The sequence below is a fragment of the Mustela erminea genome, chromosome 2, assembly GCF_009829155.1.
Source record: "Mustela erminea isolate mMusErm1 chromosome 2, mMusErm1.Pri, whole genome shotgun sequence".
In the NCBI taxonomy this organism is placed as follows: domain Eukaryota; kingdom Metazoa; phylum Chordata; class Mammalia; order Carnivora; family Mustelidae; genus Mustela; species Mustela erminea.
This window is the reverse complement of record NC_045615.1, coordinates 49080322-49102389: the sequence shown is the minus strand read 5'-3', so window position 1 is coordinate 49102389 and position 22068 is coordinate 49080322. Positions and strand designations below refer to the sequence as shown.

The 22068-nt window shown below is 34.0% G+C and overlaps 1 protein-coding gene across 1 annotated transcript in view; it reads right to left on the bottom strand.

Annotated features, from left to right (window-relative positions):
- MMRN1 (multimerin 1) overlaps window positions 1-22068 on the bottom strand; it is a 72075-nt gene that overhangs the window by 16483 nt on the left and 33524 nt on the right. Inside the window, exons 3-6 of the mRNA XM_032332891.1 lie at window positions 20342-20461; window positions 17490-17596; window positions 7148-7252; window positions 5361-5534 (exon numbers count right to left, since the gene is read on the bottom strand). Of these exons, the coding sequence (XP_032188782.1) occupies window positions 5361-5534; window positions 7148-7252; window positions 17490-17596; window positions 20342-20461 (506 nt within the window). The remainder of the gene's footprint in view (window positions 1-5360; window positions 5535-7147; window positions 7253-17489; window positions 17597-20341; window positions 20462-22068) is intronic.

The following is a 22068-nucleotide window of genomic DNA, read 5'->3' as shown; positions in this document are numbered from 1 at the left end:
CAGATATCTCTAAAATGATAAAAAATTTGAGCTAAGCACCACTAATATGTAATAATAAAAATATTTCTTCACTACACTTACTTATGAAATTCCAAAAATTACTATAGTTCATAGAAGGTGAAAGCTTTCTTAACTGGTAAGTCTGAGGAGAGAAATCAATTGTGGTGTAGAACATATCACAGTCATAAACAAAAGACATGAAGGAACTGCCACTGATTTCAGTTAATAGATCCTCATATGTTATGATTCTAAACCTAGTCTTACTCTGGTATGAAAATAAATGGCTTTGGGTTCTCTGGCTCAGTAAATAATACCTGGTGTTATCTCATGACTATGCTATTAGGCTGCTAGTAATTACGTTTCAGGGCTTGTGCTTTGAGCTCATAAAAACGAATAAACTGACTGCAGAGAAGAAATTTAATGAAATTCCCAAATAAGGAAAATTATGAAGTAATAGTCACAAGATTTGACAATAGTTTATATCAACAATAAAATAATAATGAGAGGTTTGGGGATCACAAAACAAAGACAAATGAAAATAAGAATTCAAGATATATATCGGCTAACATAATATGACTTTAATAATAAAATAAATACAGTTAATAAAAATAAGAGGAAACTTAAAAAAAAAATAAGAGGAAACTTGCTGCCAATGAAACATATATTAGTATTTCCAGTATTAGAAAGCATGGACTGATCAAAAGTCAGAATTATGGACAGTTCTAAAAGTAGTATTAAAAAAAAAAAGGAAAAGGATCCAGAAGAACTCAAGACTCAGAGCTATTCAGAAGAGGAAATTCATATTTAAAAATGGAAAAAAACAATGTACCAAACCTGTTACATGCAAAAACAGAAAATGGGAAAAAATAAAACATATGCTTGAGGTGTATTTATAGTACATAGCTATGAAGCGTCTATAAATGGAAGATATTTCCACTCAAATCCAAATGGTAACTAATGACTGTAATGTAAAACATGGCCAATGTCCTACAAAGCATTTTGAACAGGAAGGTCTGCACAACTGTGAAATGACTTATGGCTGTCATAAGACTTATTTAAGAAAGATCATTGTAGAATAAAAATATATAGTTTCCACATGTCTCTATTTCATCAACACGTTTTAAAGAGCATCTGAGACCCATGAGAGATTTACATAAAAAGTATGTGAAAGATCAATTATAGCAAATAGAATGATGTATTGCTTGAGCATCTTGATATTAATCTGGTACAAAGACAAAGCTGTAAATATTGTTTACATGAATGAAGACTTCCCTGGAAATCTTATACTCTATAGTTCAATATTGCTGATTGATCTTTAGGGAACAGTATTTCCAGAGTAAAAATATATATATATATTTTACATTTCTGAGCATAGTGAAGACTGAAATATATTTAACAGGCTAAATAATATAAGTAAGTGAAAATCAATCTGTATATAATGGAAAAAATAATAGTAGAAATGTTAAGTATGGGAACAATAATGACACTCCACCAAAATACTAAGGAAAGGCTACATTAATTAGAAAGTTTAAGCAGTTACAATTAAGATAAATTATATTGAAATAGTCCTAGCTTTTATATGTGATACCAAGAATAATCACACTGCAGGTTTTTAAAGTATTTTTATTTTCTAAATTTTAGTTAGCATTTAACTGGTTACTCATTTGCACAACAAATCTTCACTGAGTGTATTTTATATGTTACACAGAAAGCAAAATTTGGAAAACTAGACTTCGAATACTTAAAAATAGAATATGTTAGCTTCACTGGGTATAAGGCGCTACTCAATAGCAAATTTCTTTTTTTTTATTGCACTTCCCACAAGATCATTTAGTCATTTCCTGTTAGTTAAAATTGTCTTAAATTTTCATGACAACTTGATGAAATACAATAAAATATTTAAGGTTAGGGATCAGACCTTCTTGGAATTTATATAATTTTGGCCTTAAAATGTTTTTCAAGATTGAAAAGGTAAACTAAAACTTAAGCATAATTGAATTAATTCATTGTGGCCACAAAAATAGCTGTTTAAATTCATCCAACAAAAAGAATGTGATCTGGGGCACCTGGGTGGCTCATGCAGTTAAGTGTCTCTTAGTTTTGGCTGGGGTTAGGATCTGAGGGTCATGAGATTGGCCCAGTATTGGGCTTCGTGGTCAGTACAGAGTCTGCTTGAAATTCTCTCTCTCTCTCTCTCTCTCCTTCTGTCCCTTACCCCCTCAATTTTGCATGAGCAAGCATGTTATAAATAAATAAATAAATAAAATTTTTATTTTTTTTTTAAGATTTTCTTTATTTATTTGAGAAAGAGAGTGAGAGAGAGCATGAGAGGGGAGGAGGTTAGAGGAAGAAGCAGACTCCCTGTGGAGCTGGGATCCTGATGTGGGACTCGATTGTGGGACTTTGGGATCTTGACCTGAGTCAAACCCAGATGCCCAAATAAATAAAATTTTTAAAGAAAAAACACTATGACCTAAAAGTGAGAATAAGGGGTGCCTGGGTGGCTCAGTGGTTTAAGCCTCTGCCTTCAGCTCAGGTCACGATCTCAGGGTCCTGGGATGGAGCCCCGCATTGGGCTCTCTGCTCAGCGGGGAGCCTGCTCCCCCCCCCTCTCTCTGCCTGCCTCTCCGTCTACTTGTGATTTCTCTCTATCAAATAAATAAAATCTTTAAAAAAAATGGAAGTGAGAATAAGAATGACAGGTAAAAACACTGTAAATAGGTAAAATTTATTTCAGAGTCATTAATCAAAGTAACTAGGAAAAAAGTAAATAGTGAAAATAGAAATTAGGAGGTGCTTCAGTTATCATATTTTAAATTTTTAAAATATTTTATTTATTTATTTGACAGACAGAGAACACAAGTAGGCAGAGCAGCAGGCAGAGAGAGGGGGGAAGCAGGTTACCCGCTGAGCAGAGAGCCCGATGCGGGGCTTGATCCCAGGACCCTGAGTTCATGACCTGAGCTGAAGGCAGAGGCTTAACCCACTGAGCCACCCAGGTGCCCCTATCATATTTTAAATCTTTAATGGAAAAATACACTGGGTATGGGATAAAATCACAGCCATGTCTGAAAAGAAATCAAACAGACTATTAGCTTTAAAAACAGATTATTGTTTCTGGAAAAGGAGTTTTTCACATAACATTTCTATAATTTGTTGCTAAAAAATTGTGCAAGATCTGATTTTGCAAACACATATCAAAGTGCTTTATGTCAATATCTGTATGGCCTATGCATAACATTCAGGTATCTCTTATGGAACTGGGATGTAGAGTAAGCAAGAGAAGGGGCTGTGGTTTTGTTAGGCAAGTACAGTACTGTGGGGTGAGTTTAGTTTTTGTTTCCTGAATGAACGTTCATTAACTACGAGCTCTCTAGTTTTCATAATTGATTATGCTTAGCACACAACTAACACCTCACATTGAGGGGAGAATTTTGTTGTTGTTGCTGTTATGAGTGTATGCTTTTTTCCTGTGTCACTGCCAGAATCTTTGTTAGTAGTTTCACAAAAAGCTGTTGACAGGTCTAATTCTCTCTAATTCTCTTTGGTAATGATAACCGAATTTTGCTAAACAAATTTCATTATGGTGGTTATAGTGAATTATATACTGTTCTATTTGACTTCTTTCTCATGTTGTCGCTTCAGGGAAAATATATTCCTTTCTCATGCTTGCCATTGGTAAGTTTGGTCATAGGGACATGCCAGAAGTGTAGGGCAGGGTCTTTCCTTCAGGAGCTTAACAATACCAATTATCTACATAATTAAAAAAAAAAAATCATGGTGCTGCCATACTGGTAGATGATACAAAACGTCCACCTTATCTTTTACCTGTGAACCACAGGTGAAAAATAAAGAAAAAAATAATGTGATAGATATGGGATTATACAATAAGTGTATTTTTACGTGTAAAACAAAGTGAAAGGGATCACTAATCTTAAAATTGGGAAACATGCAATTAACCCAGAGAACTGAGCTATTCCTAGTGACCAAATTACCTGCCTAGAAAATCCATGCCCTCCTTGAAACCATTTGCCTAATTAATTCCTCCTGATCTATAGCTTATTAGTTGAGATGGCTTCTTTTTGTAGAAAGAAGCCCTTAGATTGGATTTGTTGAAACCATCAGGTGGTCCCATGGTACCCTGTATATAACACTACCACAGCAATTGCTCACTATCTACAGATCCCTATGGTAGGTAGAATAACGCTGCTCCACTCAAGATACACACCCTAATTTCCTGAAACTGTGACTATGTTACCCTCCTGGCAAAAGGACCTTGGCGGATGTGATTAAGGTTAAATACCCTGAGAGGAGGAAATTATCCTGGATTATTCAGGTCAGTCCAATGTAATCACTGAGTCCTTAAACGAGGAAAAGGAAGGTAGAAGAGTTGGGTTTGAGACCTACCATGAGGACCCAACAGTGTTGCTGGTTTTCGAAGATGGAGGAAAAAGGCCATGAGCCAAGAAGTGCAGTGGCCTCAGGAAGCTGTGAAAGAGCCTCAGTTTATAGCTATAAGAAAAGAGGACCACAGTCCCACGACTGCAAGAAAATGAATTTTGACAACAACTGGAATTAACAGGAAATTGATTATCCAGTACAACCTTCAGAAAGGAATACAGCCTGCTGTTTTAAGAGCACAAAAGTTGAGCAAAGCTGATTCATATTTATGAGGAAATTATTATTTCTGTTACCTGAGATGTCTGAGGATATAATTTATTGATTATACCCCATAAACTAAATAATTTCTGTGGTAACAGCACACTTTTGATTTATCCTCAGTATCTTCATCAATATTATTGAGACAACCATATATTTGTGCCTTGATAATCCCTTTTTTTTTTTAAAGATTTTATTTATTTATTTTTCAGAGAGAGAGAGAGCGCACAGGCAGGCAGAGGCAGAGGGAGAGGCAGGCCGACGTGGCCGATGTGGAGCCGGATGTAGGACTCTATCCCTGGACTCTGGGATCATGACCCGAGCTAAAGGCAGCCCCTTAACCAACTGAGCCATCCAGGTGTCCCTTGATAATCCTTTCTTAACTCATCTTTATCTTGAACTGGAGACCACGATGGAAGTAAACTAAGTACAGCTCATTTTAACTAAAAAGAAATACAAGTTATGCTTTAACTAGTACTTAATGAAAATAAATCAGATGAAACATTGAGTAAAAGATTTGACAATTCAGAAAAAAAATTAGATATTTCAAATAATAATTTACAAATATCTTATTCCAAAAATATAGTCTTAGACTTTTATACTACTCAATCTAAAGTGAAGATTCCAAAATGATATGAGAAAAGATAAATGAGTCATTTACCTTTTGTCTTAACTGAATGAATATTTTACTTTACTTTTACCTTTTAGAAAAGATTGAAATTCTCTGTTTTTATCTTCATTGATTTTCCCCTCTAGGGAGGAGTATGTGTTTCTTACATCACTCACAGCTGAAGAAATATTGTCGATCTTCTTCTGAAGAAGGGTCAGTTTCATTGCCTGGTAGTTCATCTGCTCGGTCATCTTTTGTGTCACTGCTGCATGGAAAAGAAAAGAATATGTGTGTATGTATATATATATAATACTATTCAAATATATTATTCAAATATCATGACAGGCTTAAAGGTATTTCAAATAAATCATGTTTGTACTCTCTATTTGAAAATATAGACTACTATATATGCACTCAGCAAATGACAGCCTGAATTTTACATTAAGGGTGAAAATTTATAATATATAATAATATATTTATATAATAGCTCATACAATATAATAAATATATAGGTATATATAATATTATAATAAATATAATTAATAAATAATAAATATATAAATAAATGATATATATATAAAAGACATATATTTATAATAGATTTCTAAAATGTTTTAACTTTGCTCAGAATCTTCAGTCCTTTTTTTTTTTTTTTAAACTTTAAAGTGTTATTGTTGCATTCTTAAGAGATGAAGAAACTAAGGGACAGAAAACCAAAGTAAGGGATGTCTGGGTGGCTCAGTTGGTTGGACAACTGCCTTCGGCTCAGGTCATGATCCTAGAGTCCTGGGATCGAGTCCCGCATCGGGCTCCCAGTTCCATGGGGAGTCTGCTTCTCCCTCTGATCTTCTCCTCGCTCATGCTCTCTCTCACTGTCTCTCTCTCAAATAAATAAATAAAATCTTAAAAAAAAAAAAAAGAAAATAAAGAAAACCAAAGTAACTGGTTTGAGGATGCAGAGCTGATACCTCATCTTCTGCTTTCAAATCCAATGTTACAGAATTAAATACGTGTGGCTCTATATATGTGTGTAGTCATAACTATAGTCTGAAGATTTTATTCTTTACTGAGGTGTTATTTAATGAGTGATAAAGATTCAGATTTAGTCTGAATCATTTAACATAGCAATGATACTTCCCCTGCTTTTTTGCATGCACGTCAGTAGTTCAAGGAGGATTTTATACTATTTTATGAATATACGGAATTCCAATCCCTTAAAAAAAAACAAACTGCACAATTTCTAGGATATATTCACCTTTATTCCCCCTAAGTCCCATTTCTCAATTTGAGTGTCTTATTTAGTAGGACTAAATGTTTTTAAGAAATAAAGTCAGGCCTAAAAGAAATGGTAAAATACTTATAATTAGAACAATGAGAAAAATATGTGGCTTGCCAACTTTGGATCAACATGAAGTTCTTGTTGATTCTAAGCCACAGTTCTTTTCCCTAGTCAGTGATCCACACACATCCTTGGAGATCTCTCCTCAGTCAGTGGAAGGGAGCTTTCTTAGCTCCTTCAAAGGATCACGTCACTCCTTCCACCTCAAAATTCTTCCATGATTGCCCTTTTTGAAGTACAAAAGCTTGACCTTACTGTGGCAACCTGTGATTTCCTTACAATTAGGATAACAGCATTTTTAATCATCTCCTGTGTTTGCACACAGAGCTTCACAATCATACATGATCCCTCAAGGCTGGGAACCTTCAGCTCCTCCAAGGTTTCTCCCAACAGGGCGCACCAGTAGAAAAGGATTGAAGGGTATGGCTGAATGTGTCCCCATCAAGCATTTGACAGTCAAGTGTTTTCTTGTTTGGAAATTGTTATAAATAGTGTCGACGATAATTGGATTAGGGATGTTAGCAATTACAATCTGCGACCTGGGTCACCGCAGTCTTGCCGTTGCGGCTGCTCAGGGGTCTCTCTGCCAACAGCGGTGTGACTCTCAGCCTGGTTGCTGTGTATTAGGTGCTGCTGTTCCTGGGCTAGACGAACACAAAAAGAGAAAAGAGAGTTAAGCCTTGGGACAGCCTCATTTCTTCCAGTCCTTCAGGGACATCGCTGCCATTCGTTTTCCCTGTCCAGAAGCATGACAGTCTGCCAGGATTGCAGAAAGAGCTGCTCTGTCCCAATCAGGAGGGCAATGTGCTACTACCTTGTGTTGGAAGTCCGGGACTCTAATTCCGTTTGGAAAAAATAAAATTATTCAGGCCCGCTTTTAGGCGAGAATGGATGGTAGCATGTGGCAGCTGTGCAAACTGGAGGACATGGACTACCTGCATCACCAAGGGGACTTGAAAATCAGCTGTGTTAAAGTCTACCGTGGCTCTGTAAGTGGACTGCCACAAAGACTGCTTGTTTAACAATGCGATTTCCTGCTGGATTTCCTCCTTGGAAATAAGGGAGAGCTATGGGTTCCTGACTGAAAGAGTATCTGCTTAACTAAATGAGTTGTTCCCAGATTTTTAGGAAAAACCTAGACTCAAAACACAAGGACCACCAGTAAAAGTAAACTATTACATGGCAAGTCGTAAGGGGATCAACCGGTAAAATCAGGGAAATTTCAGAAAAATAGAAATTCTTATAAAATAAGTCTACTCTGTTAAAGAATTGATTCCCCTTTCCCATGAATCAAGTTAATATTTAGATGGAAATATAGTTTTTCATGGGAGAAAACAATTTAGAGTGAAAATTATTAAAAACATTGAACACATCAAGTAAGGCAGGCCTGTAATTTGCAGACTTTTAATAAATAAATGTATTCATTATTGAGAAAATAATTATATGAGAAAATAAGCATTTGGTGTCTAACTGTGCTTCTTCCCATGTGAAATTATGTACCAATGAAACTTTCCCTCTAGCCCATGTTAATTAAGCTCCCTAAGGCATATGTGACTGTGACAGTAATACTAAAGGATTTCTACTCCATAGAAAGAATAATATATTTAGTATTAATGTGAGTTAGTCTCTATTGTTAGATTGAATTTTGCATTGCTTTTCTTTAGGGCATTGAGCTAAACTAACGAATTTCCATTCATTTTCAAGGTTTTTGTTTTGATATTGTTTCTTTTTTTTCTCTCCACTGTATTACGGAAAGTCCTATATAATTATTGATATATTTGGAAGAAAACAATCTGCAGCTTGGGGAAATTATACTTATTTTAGGGCTGCACAAGTGGCAAAAAGTGTTAAATTTCCCTTAGGTCCTAGTAATAAGGTTCCTTTAGGCTAAATACAAACTAATTCATATAAATATATCTATTAAATAATTGCATAGATTTTATCAAGTTTTCTCTTTAGATGATGTAGAAAGCATTTTTCTAACAGCTAAAATCTAAGCATACGGAAGAGAGTAACTAGAAAGTGAAGTGATGTTTCTCAAACCAGCATTCCTATATCAGCAGTATCAGTATCACCTGGAAACTTTTCTTTTATGGGTAGTATTTTTTTTTTTTTTGACCACTTGCGAACTTTTGAAAATACAACTTCTAGACCCCATCTCAGACCTTCTAACTTAGAAAAGTATGGGAATGCCTGGGTAGCTCAGACATTAACTGTCTGCCTTTGGCTCTGGTCATGATCCCAGGGTCCTGGGACAGAGCTTGTGTTCCCTCTCTCACTGTGTCTCTCTCTGCCAAACAAACAAATAAAATCTTTAAAAAATAAAAAAGTCTGGAGTGGGACAGTAATGCATGTTTTAACAAGCTCTTCTGATGTTTCCAATGCACACTGAAGTTTGAGAATCACCAGAATAAAGCATCAAAATAAATCTTCCCTAACAACTACCTATCTCACAGCCTTCCCTAGTTCTCTTAGTAGTGGGAGAGGGTTCAGGATATGAGCAAGTATTTATAGCAAAAGGAACATGTGATGTTCATCAACAGGATTAACAAATGATGTTTACATTTTCTTACTGCTTACCTTTTTCATCAAATCACAGGAAAACAAAACCAAAAAATCATAGGAAAACAAAAAAAGCTGGTGCATTTAAAGGCATTTCAATAACATGGTAGACAGAGGGTACTTTGTTAGTAAGAAATGTGTGATTATAGTAACAACAAAATTATATTGTTTTGTGGCAACAAACAAGTTACAATTCCAATTTCCTTTTCTATCTGTTATCAACTTTAAACACATTGGTTTTTTTTTTCTTCCTCTTTAATGATTTTTCATCACAGTTGAGAAACAAAAGCACCTGTAAATTCTGAAACACTGAAAGTGTCATTGCCTTTTCCATTATCTCACCCAGAGATTCTGATTCCAAAGATCTCTTCTGGGAACTGAGCATGTGCATATATATATATATACACACACATATATGTATTTATATATTTTATTATATATTTTTTATATTATATACATATAATTTTAAACTCTACAAGTGATTTTTGATGTATGACCTTAGTTAAGAAGTACTGATTTAGAAAAAATTGTGAAAAATTCTAATTCTAATGTTTCATTGTTACAAGGCAGAAAATCCCAAATATTTTCATATTAAAGTTTTAATCCAGAATTTGATCTTCATAGACTTTTAAATAACCACACTTGCCTGTTGATAATAAGAACATATGTTAAAGACATGATCTATTTAAACTCTAATAAATGACAAACTTGAGTCTCCTATCATTCCAAAGAGAAGTGGGCCTTTATAAGGAGGAGGTAGTTTTGATAAACATAATTAAATAATTTATAATAAATTATTAAAAACACTGGAAAAGAGATAAAAGCTTAAATTTTAGAAGCACTTCTTATGAGTGTGATTTTTTTGTAAAAAGAAAAACCATAGAAATTTTATCAATAATAGGGATACCTGGGTGGCTCAGTAAGTACCCAACTCTTGATTTCAGTTCAGGTCAAGATCGTGAGATGAAGCCTTGCATCCAGCTTTGCACTGAGCATGGAGCCTGCTTAAGATTCTCTCTCTCCTTCTCCCTCTGCCGCTCCCTCTACCTCTCTCTCTCTCTTAAAAAAATCATTCTGGAGCATCTTTTGATATGAAAACATTAAACTGATATAAAAATCAATTAAATATAAAACAATGTGTATTTCTGAAATGAAAATCAATTCAATTTTATTTTCAATAAAAATTAGTGGATTTTTATAAGCTATGTAAACTTTGACTCAAATAATGTTCTAAACTTTTTTCTTTTTTTAAATTTTATTTTATTTGACAGAGATCACAAGTAGGCAGAGAGGCAGGTAGAAAGAGAGAGGGAAGCAGGTTCCCTGCCGAGCAGAGATCCCGATGCGGGGCTCGATTCCAGGACCCTGGGATCATGACCTGAGCAGAAGGCAGAGGCTTCAACCCACTGAACCACCCAGGCACCCCTAAACTTTTTTCATTTAAAATTGAAATCAGTAGATTCGTTTTTCATAATGACAATCAATTTCCATTAAAGTTCATTTGAAATCAAGAGGAAAATGTTAAAGAACTTTATGAAATTAATCTCATGAAATAAGATTAGAAACAAAAATTTTCAAGTAAAGCAACATTTTTGAAATAATAAAAAATTGAACAAATACTTTATCAAATAGTGTTAATAAAAATCAATAAAGAAAGGAAAATGTTTATGAAATAAAATTAGAATTTTAGCATCATATAATTTAAATAATAAATAATTTTTTAGAAAAGAAAATGTTATAGAACTTACCTAATATAATTTCTATATAGGAATATCATTACTAGTGTTTTATATTTAACATTCAGAAAATAAGCCATGTTTTAAAAAAGTGGAGAACTGATTTACAGAAATGACATTCTTTTTTTTTTTTTTTAAAGATTTTATTTATTTATTTGAGAATAGAGCATGGGTAGGGAAGGAGTAGAGAGAGAGGGAGAAAGAGAATCTCAAGCTGACTTCATGCTGAGCAGGTTCAGGTCTCGATCTCACAACCCCGGGATTATGACCAGAAATCGAGAGTGGGACACTTAGCCAACTGAGCCGCCCAGGCACCCTCAGAAATAACATTCTAATAGAGATGTCAATTCTTTTTTAACCTAGGATTAGAAGACATTTCAGATATGAAAAATATATGTATTTCATTTGAAACAAAAATTAATAAGCAATTACATGAGAAAACATCAATTTTTCTAATTATATGAAAATATTTATACAACAGAACTAAAAAATACAATAAATATTTACATTCCTTGATTTATGGTGCCACAAATTTGGCCAAATGACATTTGCAAAGCTCTATGAATTAAATAAATAGGACATTCTACAATTTTCATGATTTAGTTTGTAATAAATACATTAAATATTTAAAATGCACATAGTATTTAAGGGCTGGAAAAAAATTTGAATGCAGTCATTGTTAATTCGGTAAAGACTAACAGATAATTTGGTAGGATGGCACTATCATGTATGTTAATAGAAATGATCAACTTGCCGAGACTTGGTATCACCCATTGACTCTAAATCTGATGGAGAATTCTTTAAAGGAGGTTGAGACAGTACTCTACATGAAATCATCTGTGTGACAGAAACATCATTTAGCTGGAATCATCCATGTAAAAAAAAAAGTCAAAAATTTTTATAAATTATTTTAGAAACCCTTTAGAATCATTGACAAATGGAAGAGAAAACAAAACTATCAGAGAAAAAAAAGAAAGTTCTTAAAAGGGACAAAGAATAATACATAGAAGTATCAAGTGAAAGTCTTCAGTTTTCTGCCTACTAATCTTCAGTAATTCTCTCCTCATTTTATGAAAACGTAATATATGTGAAGAAAAATGAAATTTTCTCCTGACTGATTTGAAAGAAAATGGAATGAGGAAAATACCTTAAATATTAAGTGACAAAAACTAATGTGATTGTGTGTGTGTACAGATTTAAAATTTTACATTTGCTCTTAGCTATAATTATTTTTTAATTTATTGTTTTAAGAGGAATCAGGTGAGGAAATTGTACTCCTAAGTGGAAGAAACAGCTATTAACCATCACACAGAGATCCTTGAGAGCCAATTGTCATACGAATCTCTTTTTCTGGAATTCTTTGGATCGGGTCCCTGCCAAGGCTGTAAAAGCCTGAAATGCCTGTTTAACAAATTCAATAGTTTATGTTATCTTTTCCCGGCTCTATTTGTGGACTGGAGTTCAATACTTGTATTCATCCCAGTTTATTGCATGGGATTTAGCCGGTGGAGAAGTGCTGATAGGATCTCTTCACAGTGGAGTCAGTTACTCTCCTGTGATCAAGTTCTTGGATGATCGATGCTCTTTTATTTTTTTCATTTAACAATCTTTCTGTCTTCCCAAATGTATTCCCTACCACAAGAGCTACTACAAATTCTAGGTTTCCCAGGCAATCTTATCGTATCTTGCACTTCAGCACAGACCTTTGCTTTGTTCTCTAGAACGGATTTTTCAGTCCCTTTTTCTTGGATCTTTCTGAGACATGGTTGCTGGGACAGAAGGACATGTATTTAAGTCAAATAACTTTTAAAGATCTTCATGCACTTCAGATTTTTACAAAATGCAATATATTTTAAAAATAAGATTATTATTATTTTTTTCTGTTCCCTCAATACAATTCCTCTTTTTTCCTGCATGGAAACACTGTCCTTGGTGGATCAAAGACTTAGAGAAGCAAGGTCAGCAAGCGTCAAGAGCAACAATTTGTTCATTAGGTGCCCCTTCCTTCCTTTCTTCCTTCTGTCCCTCTCTTTCCTTTTTCCTCCTCCTACTCCTTCTCTTCTTCCTCCTCCTCCTTTTATTAGGCAGGTATTAACTAATGAGTTTTTTTCTTTTTTTTTTTTTCTTTTCCTTCCAGACCTTTGAGGCCTATAGATGAAGCCATTAACGGTAACTCAGTAATGAGCAAGCTTGTTCTTAGAACCAAAAACCCTCCTGTGTGACAAGACCCTTTTCCTGCTGATGCTGCAATACCGGGTGAATGCTTACTTGATGATGGTCAGTACATATGTAAAGATTTACTGAGATTTGGTAGTCAAATCAAAAAAAGCAATTTGGTGCAACAAAGACTGAAGATACATGATGACTTTTTTTTTTGAAAGATTTTATTTATGTATTTGACAGAGAGATCACAAGTAGGCAGAGAGGCAGGCAGAGAGAGCTGTGGGTGGGGGCGGGTAGCAGGCTCCCTGCTGAGCAGAGAGCCTGGGGCTTGATCCCAGGACCCTGAGACTATAACCTGGGTCAAAGGCCACCCAGGTGCCCCTATATGGTGACTTTTGACTAAATGTATCATAATTGAGCAAGATGCTTATAGGTGGTAATGTTCTTTCTTTCTTTCTTTCTTTTTTTTTAAGCTTTTGTTTATTTATTTTGACAGACAGAAATCACAAGTAGACAGAGAGGCAGGCAGAGAGAGAGGAGGAAGCAGGCTCCCTGCTGAGCAGAGAGCCCAATGCGGGGCTCGATCCCAGGACCCTGGGATCATGACCTGAGCCGAAGGCAGAGGCTTTTTACCCACTGAGCCACCCAGGCGCCCCGGTAATGTTCTTTCTTAAAGGAGAAAGCATTTAATGCCACTGGAATGAATTAGATATGCAAATATATAAGAAATACAGGGACTTTTTTTGGTTTAAATATTTATATCAATTGAAGTCATATTTTAAAACAATTTTACTGGAGAAGTTCCATATTTAAAATGCTATATATAATAGCTTATAAAATTTATTGAATTACTCCACATTTGTAAAATGAAACATTTTTATATATTCATAACATATGGCAGGATCAGTTTATTTCAACAATTGCATGATTGTATATTCTGCATTCATAATATCTGTGATACATTTCATAAAACATAATTTTCTTATAGAGAGGATCTGAGTAAAGCTGACTGGAATTTTTTAAACAGATTTACAAAGAAACTTTTCTTTCCTCCTTTCTAATTGAACATTTTTTGAACTGAAATTCCTGTCTTTTGTGTCATTACAGCAAACCACAATTTCCTTGTTCTACTTCAGAACATTTTAGAGACATCTACTGGAAAAGCACATTATTGCAAATTTTATAAAATTGGCTTAAAAAGTATATTGTTGCTGACATTAAAAAAAATGTCTTGGAGTCGACATCACAAAATTAGGTCCTTTTCTGAAGATAAACTCTTTGATCCTCAAAAAGGTATACCAAATGTATACCAAATACATCAAATCTATTACTTTGCTGTTGAACTTAATGCTTCTTCCTTTTTTTAACCAACAAATTCTATTCACTTAGACTTCTTAAAAAGTTGGTTTCCTCTTGATAGTATGACTAATATTTTAATAAGCTAATCTAGAACATTTAACCAGAATTTTGATTATCTAAATTGTAGCAAAATGAGCATGTATGAAGGGTCAGTAATATTATAAACAGCATATTGTAGAGTAAGACAACAGGACGAATTGCCTCATGGATTTTGAATTACAGTATCGCTAACAGATTGGAGACGGAGCTGTAGAGGAGTTGGGGGAAGAAAGAAAAAGAAACAGGTAGAGAAGTGGAGGAGGAGAAATAAAAGAGATTACAGTGGCTAACTGTTCTATTTTATTCCTGTTCTATGAATCTTCCCTGTATATTTAAAAAGACTACTGCAATCTAAGTGAAAAAGAAATTGTTACTTTGTATTATGACATTTATTTTATTTGTGGGGATGCAACTTTTGGGGAAAGTAGGGATTTGTAAAATGTATGTAGTATTTTACAAATTTTCTACGTATAAAATGATCTCCTGATGTGAAGGCCTGACACTGAAGTAATTATCACAGTAGCTACATGACCAGGTTATTCCAAACCCTTGAGGGTTCTGAAGAAGCTTAAAGAATGGATGAGCCACACTGATTATTCCTGTCATATTTGGGGCTGCTTGTCATATGAGACAGTGTGAAGAGTGTTGTCAAAGGAAACCTGACAATTTTCCCTTCCATATAAGAATGAGAATATATAAAGTGTGATGGTTGTTGGGGGGGGGGGGCGGTACTTGGACTGTAGGAAGGAGGAATCAGAAGGGGAAAATGTGTAAAGAAAGAAAGAACAAAAGAAAGGAAGGAAGGAAAAGAAGCCCAGGATAGATGAAATAATTGAAGACTGATTCAAGGGACAAAGACACAGTCGTTCTTGATACTACCAGTGCATCAACTGCACTAATAAAAAATTCAACAGCTTTTATGTATTGCAATAAAAGTGAAGAGTAGCATGGTCAGAATATAGTAGGGAGAAGTAGGGTGTTTTGTTTTTGGTTTTTTTTTTTTTTGGGAATCACAGTGATATTGAGTTGATTATATGACATGACACAATGGGCATAGCTGCCATCAGAAAGTTATTCCTACCGCAGATTTCAATAGAAAGATGACTTTCACACAACAGCTTAATCAGCAGATGCCTGAATTATGAATAACTCTAATTATTGTACTGTGACAGAAGGTCATAGATCTGTTCTGAAACATTGTTGTTAATGGGATTCAAGATGACGATCTGTAAATCTAATATTAAAAATATCCACAGGTTGCTTCCAAAAAGAACATGAGATGTCAGTAAATAATCAAAGCTAAACTGTTTGAATTTAATTTAAATATTTCATGCGATGCTTTGAAAAAAAAGGGGGGGTGACAACACATAGTAGATGTTCAAAACTGTCAACTAGCCTTGTTTCTTTTGTGTACATTTATGATGGAATTCTATGATTTTTCCTCATAGATGTTTATAGTCTATTGTGATTAATAATTGATTAATAGGTAAAAAGGACAAAGTATGAAGTAATGGCAGTTCATAATCAGCTGCAGCCTGTGACATTCCTTGACATAAAGATTTTGCTTCTTGCCACGCATCAACGTTCAGTTTCGTAGGTGCAACAGGGTGTGTAATGACATTCTAAATTTCTAGAAAGGTATTCTGTGAACAAACACTTGAATCTTTAAGAATAATAATGGAATTAATACTCCTAAGATCTTCTGCATGAAAGAAGAAAAATATAGAACTAGTCAGACTTAGAAATACAGTTCTAAATACTGTTCATAACTTTTATCATCTGCTATAAACAGATTATAAACAAATATGTTTTACCACTGGGAATAGAACTGTGCACCTCACATAAATTAGGAATCTTGTGAAAGCAGGATCATATTTGGACTTTTTTAGACTACGCTAAATTATCTTGTTTCTGAATACTTTTGGCATAGATAAAATTTTATTTAAAAGTTTATTTTACCTGATTACAAATGCAGTACATATTCATATTATACCCTGAAAATATATTAAATTTTTATGACATCTCTGAAATTCAGGCCAAACCCAGAACAAATAGCATTACAGTTGAATTTGCCTACAGATTCTCACTGAATGGGCTAGAAAAACCATATATAACATCCTAACGGAACTGTAAGTTTCCTAGAGCTCTTGTACTACAACTTTCTTTTTTAAAATGTGAATCATAATGGTTTCTCCACACTTACATTAATTTTTAATCACAGTCTCTCACACTGCTGATTGAATTCCTCACAACTGCTAATGGTTTTTCTTGTAATATTCATTCCTTTAAAATATGTATGCTGATGCCATATCTTATTTTTCAAAGGAAACTTGTTTAAAGCCAAGAGCAACATAATAGCCACACAGATGTTAGGCCACAGCAGGTTACTATGTGTTTGATTAGCCTTGCCACCAGAAAATCCTTAAAATCACAGTTGATAAAATGGCTCTATTAGGATTTAAGAAGAAAAGCACAATTATTCATGCCACATTTGTATATTCTTTAAAACTGAATTTCATTCACATTCATAATATTATTTCAAATAATTGAACTGGAACAAAACTAGAAGGTAGTTTATTTTCATATAGAATCACTTCTAATGATTATTTAAAATATAATATTAGGATTTCTGATATTTTAATAAGGCATGTTTCCATAGCATATAGTTAAGAAAAAATGTGATAGATCTCCACTTACTCATCCTCTAAAACTAACATAACAATATAGGAATATATAAGATATCTCATTATGAGATTTGGGATGCTAAACTAGTTACTAAGTTGGAAAGCTCTAGAGACGTAACAGTTTTAATGAGTTGGCTACATGTTCCTTAACTTTGATTCAAAAGGGAAAATACAACTCTTTTCTTCACTGGAATCAGTTGCTTATTCTCCAAAAGTTTTATGCTTCTAAATGTCCTCATAAGCTATTTTAAAAAAATTAAAAGAAGTTTTAACATTGGTTTTGTAAAAAGTATTACTCATAGCTTATGAGTAATTAGAAAATTACTATTAAAATATACCTTTTAGCTGACATTTTGCTCCACTGAATCCAGGACAACACTTCCATTCCAATGAGGTAACGATTTTATGTTGCATCCTGTAGACAGGATTTGATATCTTCTGAGATCTGGAGAGGAGAGCAATTATTTGTCTCACATTAAATTATCAGTTGGGATAATTAAACTTTTGGAAACAATATCTAAAATATACGGAATATTCAATAAATGTCATCTGTTATTATTATATTCTTCATCATCGATATTATTATCATTTTATATATATTAATAATAATAATGATAATTTTTTTTTTGAGAGCGAGAGCACATGAGAGGTCAAAGTAGGGCAGGAGGAGAGGGAGAGAGAAAATCTTAAGCAGGCTCCATGCTCAGCACGGAACCAGTGTGGGGCTCCATCTCATAACCTTGACTCATGACCTAAGCTGAAATCAAGTCAGACGTTTAACCAACTGAGCCATCCTGGTGCCCCTCATCGATATTATTGTTAAACTTACATTTCTTTAAATAAATTACAAAAAGCATTAAGATCTATGCTATTTGGTATTTTAAGTTTATACCTATCATTACATTTTCTAAACATAGCATAGCTTTTCCCTTGATAATACTTTTTACAAAACCAATGTTAAAACTTCTTTAAATTTTTTTAAAATAGCTTATGAGGACAATTTCTTTTATTTCAATTCTTAGTATTTCTTATATAATTAGAGTTAAAAGGATCTGTTTCCCCCTAGATCAATATCAAATAACTTAAATTTTGTAACAGTGATCTAACTGAAATTACAATGCCACTATGATTTTTAACCTGCAGTGTTCCCTTTCTCAAATTTTAAAATTTTAATTTTTAATATTATTTCTCTCATATGGTATTTATCTCTGATAGAAAGAGACAGAGAAGAGAGGGAGAGAGGAAGAGATCTAATATGAGAAAATATTTCTGAGAAGAAACCCTGGAAGGAAAATGAAATTACAGCATTTTAACATAGCAATCAATATAAATGGTGAATGGTACTAAATGTAGGCCCTATATATGTAAATGTAAATCTATAAATACAATTTAGCCACATTATTCTTATCCCTATGACTTTAATGTTTAGCTAATATTGATCAAGTGAGGCTATTGAATTGGTATATATTACCTTGTTTAATTTTTGTATTGGTTCTGTATGGAAAATATTATTATTATCATGATATGCTGATGAGGAACATGAGGAACAGAGAGATGAAATAACATGCTCAAAGTTTCAAGTCTAAAATTTTAATCCACGCTACATGGGTTAGCCTCCCTTTAATTATCTAGCTTGTCCCCTACAACTATGTGGGGCCAACAATAGTCAATTTCGTGGATAAACCCTGATCATGTGGAGGGAATGTATTGGAGCCAACTGGGCTTTAGATGACTTGGGTTTTAGTTTCTGCTGTGACCTGAAGGGTAATTCAATGTGTGTGAGGTTATTCCTCAGTTTTAAGATGAACTACAAGTTCTTCCCATATCTCAAAGTAGGCTAGTCATTTACCTATGTTTATTTCAGTAACTTATAGTCAGTAAGTAACTCTGTCCAGTGAAATAGCTCCAGTCCAGTAGCTAAAGCTAAATAGAAAGTAAGGCTGTTTGGAAAAGGACCCTTAATAGTTTCCTAGGATGAACTCAAGCAGATAGTTGCATTATTATTAGAGTCAATGTCCCTGCTTTAGCAAACCAGATCCCCGCTAGATGTGGCTCTGGCATAATAAAAGAGAAAGTGACAAACACTGTATAGGTACTGAAATAATAAATGAATGGAGAGACACATTTAAAGATAGAGAAAGATAAGAGATGAGAATAAAGATCCATATTTCTGGTTTGCTTAGAGAGAGAGAGAGAGAGAGAGATACTCACCTTGAACTCAGAAGGGCAGTATAATAGGGTTGCTGTGGTAATATTTTCATTACTGAAGAATTAACAATGCATTCTGTGTATCATGTCGACAGGGAAATTGCCACAAAGGGAGTAAATGCTGAAAGCAGTACTGGAGCTCAGCTCTCCCAAATCCCTAAGATGTGCTTAGCTCTCTGGACCATGAACCTTAGCTATTCCTCCAGGGAGTAAGAAACACCTTGATTTTTACATATCCTTCCTGTGCACTGTTCCAGACTGCCAATGTGTCAGATTCATTGCCTCACTTATTTGTACAACAATTTGCATAACATGAGCCATCATGGCCTGAATAATAATTTTAGTTTTTAATTCAGGGTCTTCCGAAACACCTTCAGATAAGCAACTAGGACTGTAGGAATTCAGAGAACTTATCAATTACTCAGCCCTACATTTGAACAATTTTTAAATGTCCTAAATAGGCTTTTTAAAAAATGAAAATTAAATAACATGAATCATTAAAGTAGGCATAGAAAGAAAGGCCTCACTTAACCGTTTAATCATGCACAATTACAATTAAGTTATGGACTTCTTTCTGACCTAATATGAAGCAGAAATTATCAATAAAATTTTAAAACTGCATATGAATGTCATAAGAATTAAAGGACAGGGTTATTGATCAGATCATAGAATAAAGGTAATAGTAATAGTAAAAATGGAAATAAGCGTGAAAGTTAACATTTACCGAAGACTCACAAATTATCTGTCCCTAGGCTAAGCATATTACTGCATTATCTCACATATTCTAAAAATTCCCATATGAAGCATGTATTACTGGTAACTGCGTTTTAACTTACCCCCAAATCACGCATCTAATTTACTGTGATGACCCTACCCTGACCCTATTATACACATATGCACTTGGGATGATTAACTTTGTATATTCCAAAACATACACAAATATACTATATGCAGTGGCTATTTTCAAAAAAATGTCACGTACCTCTGAGGACAAGATCCACTCGCCCAGCCACAGGACCCTCTCCCACTTGGAATATAAGTGACTTGGTTGTCTAGTATCACTGTGGGAGATAATCTGGTATGTACATAAGCACACCAATTCCTAAGGAAGAGATAAATTTTGTTAAAAAAATCATTGTCCAAAACAATTCTTTCCATGAAAATTATTTTCATAGGCCTCTATTGCTGTTGGTGTTGTGGAGTAGGTATTTTAAAAAATTGGTCTCTATCTTTAAAATATCTGGAGATGAGAGAAAACACACTTGTTATTGCATTGCTGTACACATGAAAAGTAAGGAAACACTACAAGATCAAAGTAAATTAAGAATAAATAAGAGTTAAAACTAGAACTTGTATTGTTCAGCTGTAAGTTAAGAAATAATCCAAGACTGCCTTTATGGCAAATGTCAGTATTAGTACTTAGATTGTAGACTCAGATGTAGGCCCATTACTTCTGACGAACAATGTGCAATAAGACAAAAACAAATAAGTAAATGCTGAAAGAATCAAAAGAGAGAAAAAATAACTATTATTAGTAGCAGATGATATGACTGTGAATAAAAAATATGAAATAGCCCAGATGCAAATCATTAAAAGAGTTCAGTGTGTAGTTAAGATCAATACAAATTTTTTATAATTAATAAAAATGTATGGCCACAACATTAAGATCAGTTATGGTTCAGTGTACTAACAATAAATTTTAAAAAGACAGTACTTAAAATAGCAAATATAACATCTTTCTTTTTAAATCTAACAAAAGTAGTGTAAGATATAACATATACATTTTAAGCTTTATTGAAAGGCCCAAAAGAAAATCCAATAAATCCTATTAATGGATGGGAATAGCCAATGTAAATATGTCAATTCTCCTCAAATTAATCGACAGATTTAGAGCCTTTTTAAGTCAAACTTTAATTCTATACAAGTGAATAAGCTGATTCTTTTTTTTATGTAATAAACTAAAAACACAAATTTCAGAAATTTCTGGCTTTGGCCATTACAGACTGTAAGATTTACTTTCCTTTGGTAAATTCTATAAAGCTGGACAAGATATATAATGGAACAACAGACAATACAGTGAAATGATTTTTTGAGAGAAGGGAACAACATGATGTGAATTCCATATTGAATCTAGTTTTCTGTCTTCAGTTTTCAAACTACATTGCAAAGGAATAAATCCAAGGAGAGAGAGCATTGGGTGAAGGAAATATATATGAGTTTGGGGCTGCTGAGGTGGTAAGAATATGTAGATAAAATGTGGCGGGTAGCAGAGATGTCATCTTAAGTCAACATAGGGTTTCCTTAAATGAAACAAGATGGGATTGGGAGGGAGACAAACCATAAGAGACTCTCAATCTCACAAAACAAACTGAGGGGGCCGGGGGGGTGGGTAGGGAGAAGGTGGTGGGGCTATGGACATTGGGGAGGGTATGTGCTATGGTGAGTGCTGTGAAGTGTGTAAACGTGGCGATTTACAAACCTGTACCCCGGAGCTAATAATATATTATAGGTTTATAAAAAAATTTAAAACAAAACAAAAAAAATAGGGTTTCTTATAAATCTTGAGTTGAATACCATGTAGAGCTTGCAAATAGTAGTCTTTTCAAGGCCTCCAGAGAAAAATATTGTGAAGCTGTGTGAGCTGAACAGATTCCAGATTTTATCCCATCATAGAGAATTCTGAACAGCCAAAGAGGAGAGACTCATTAA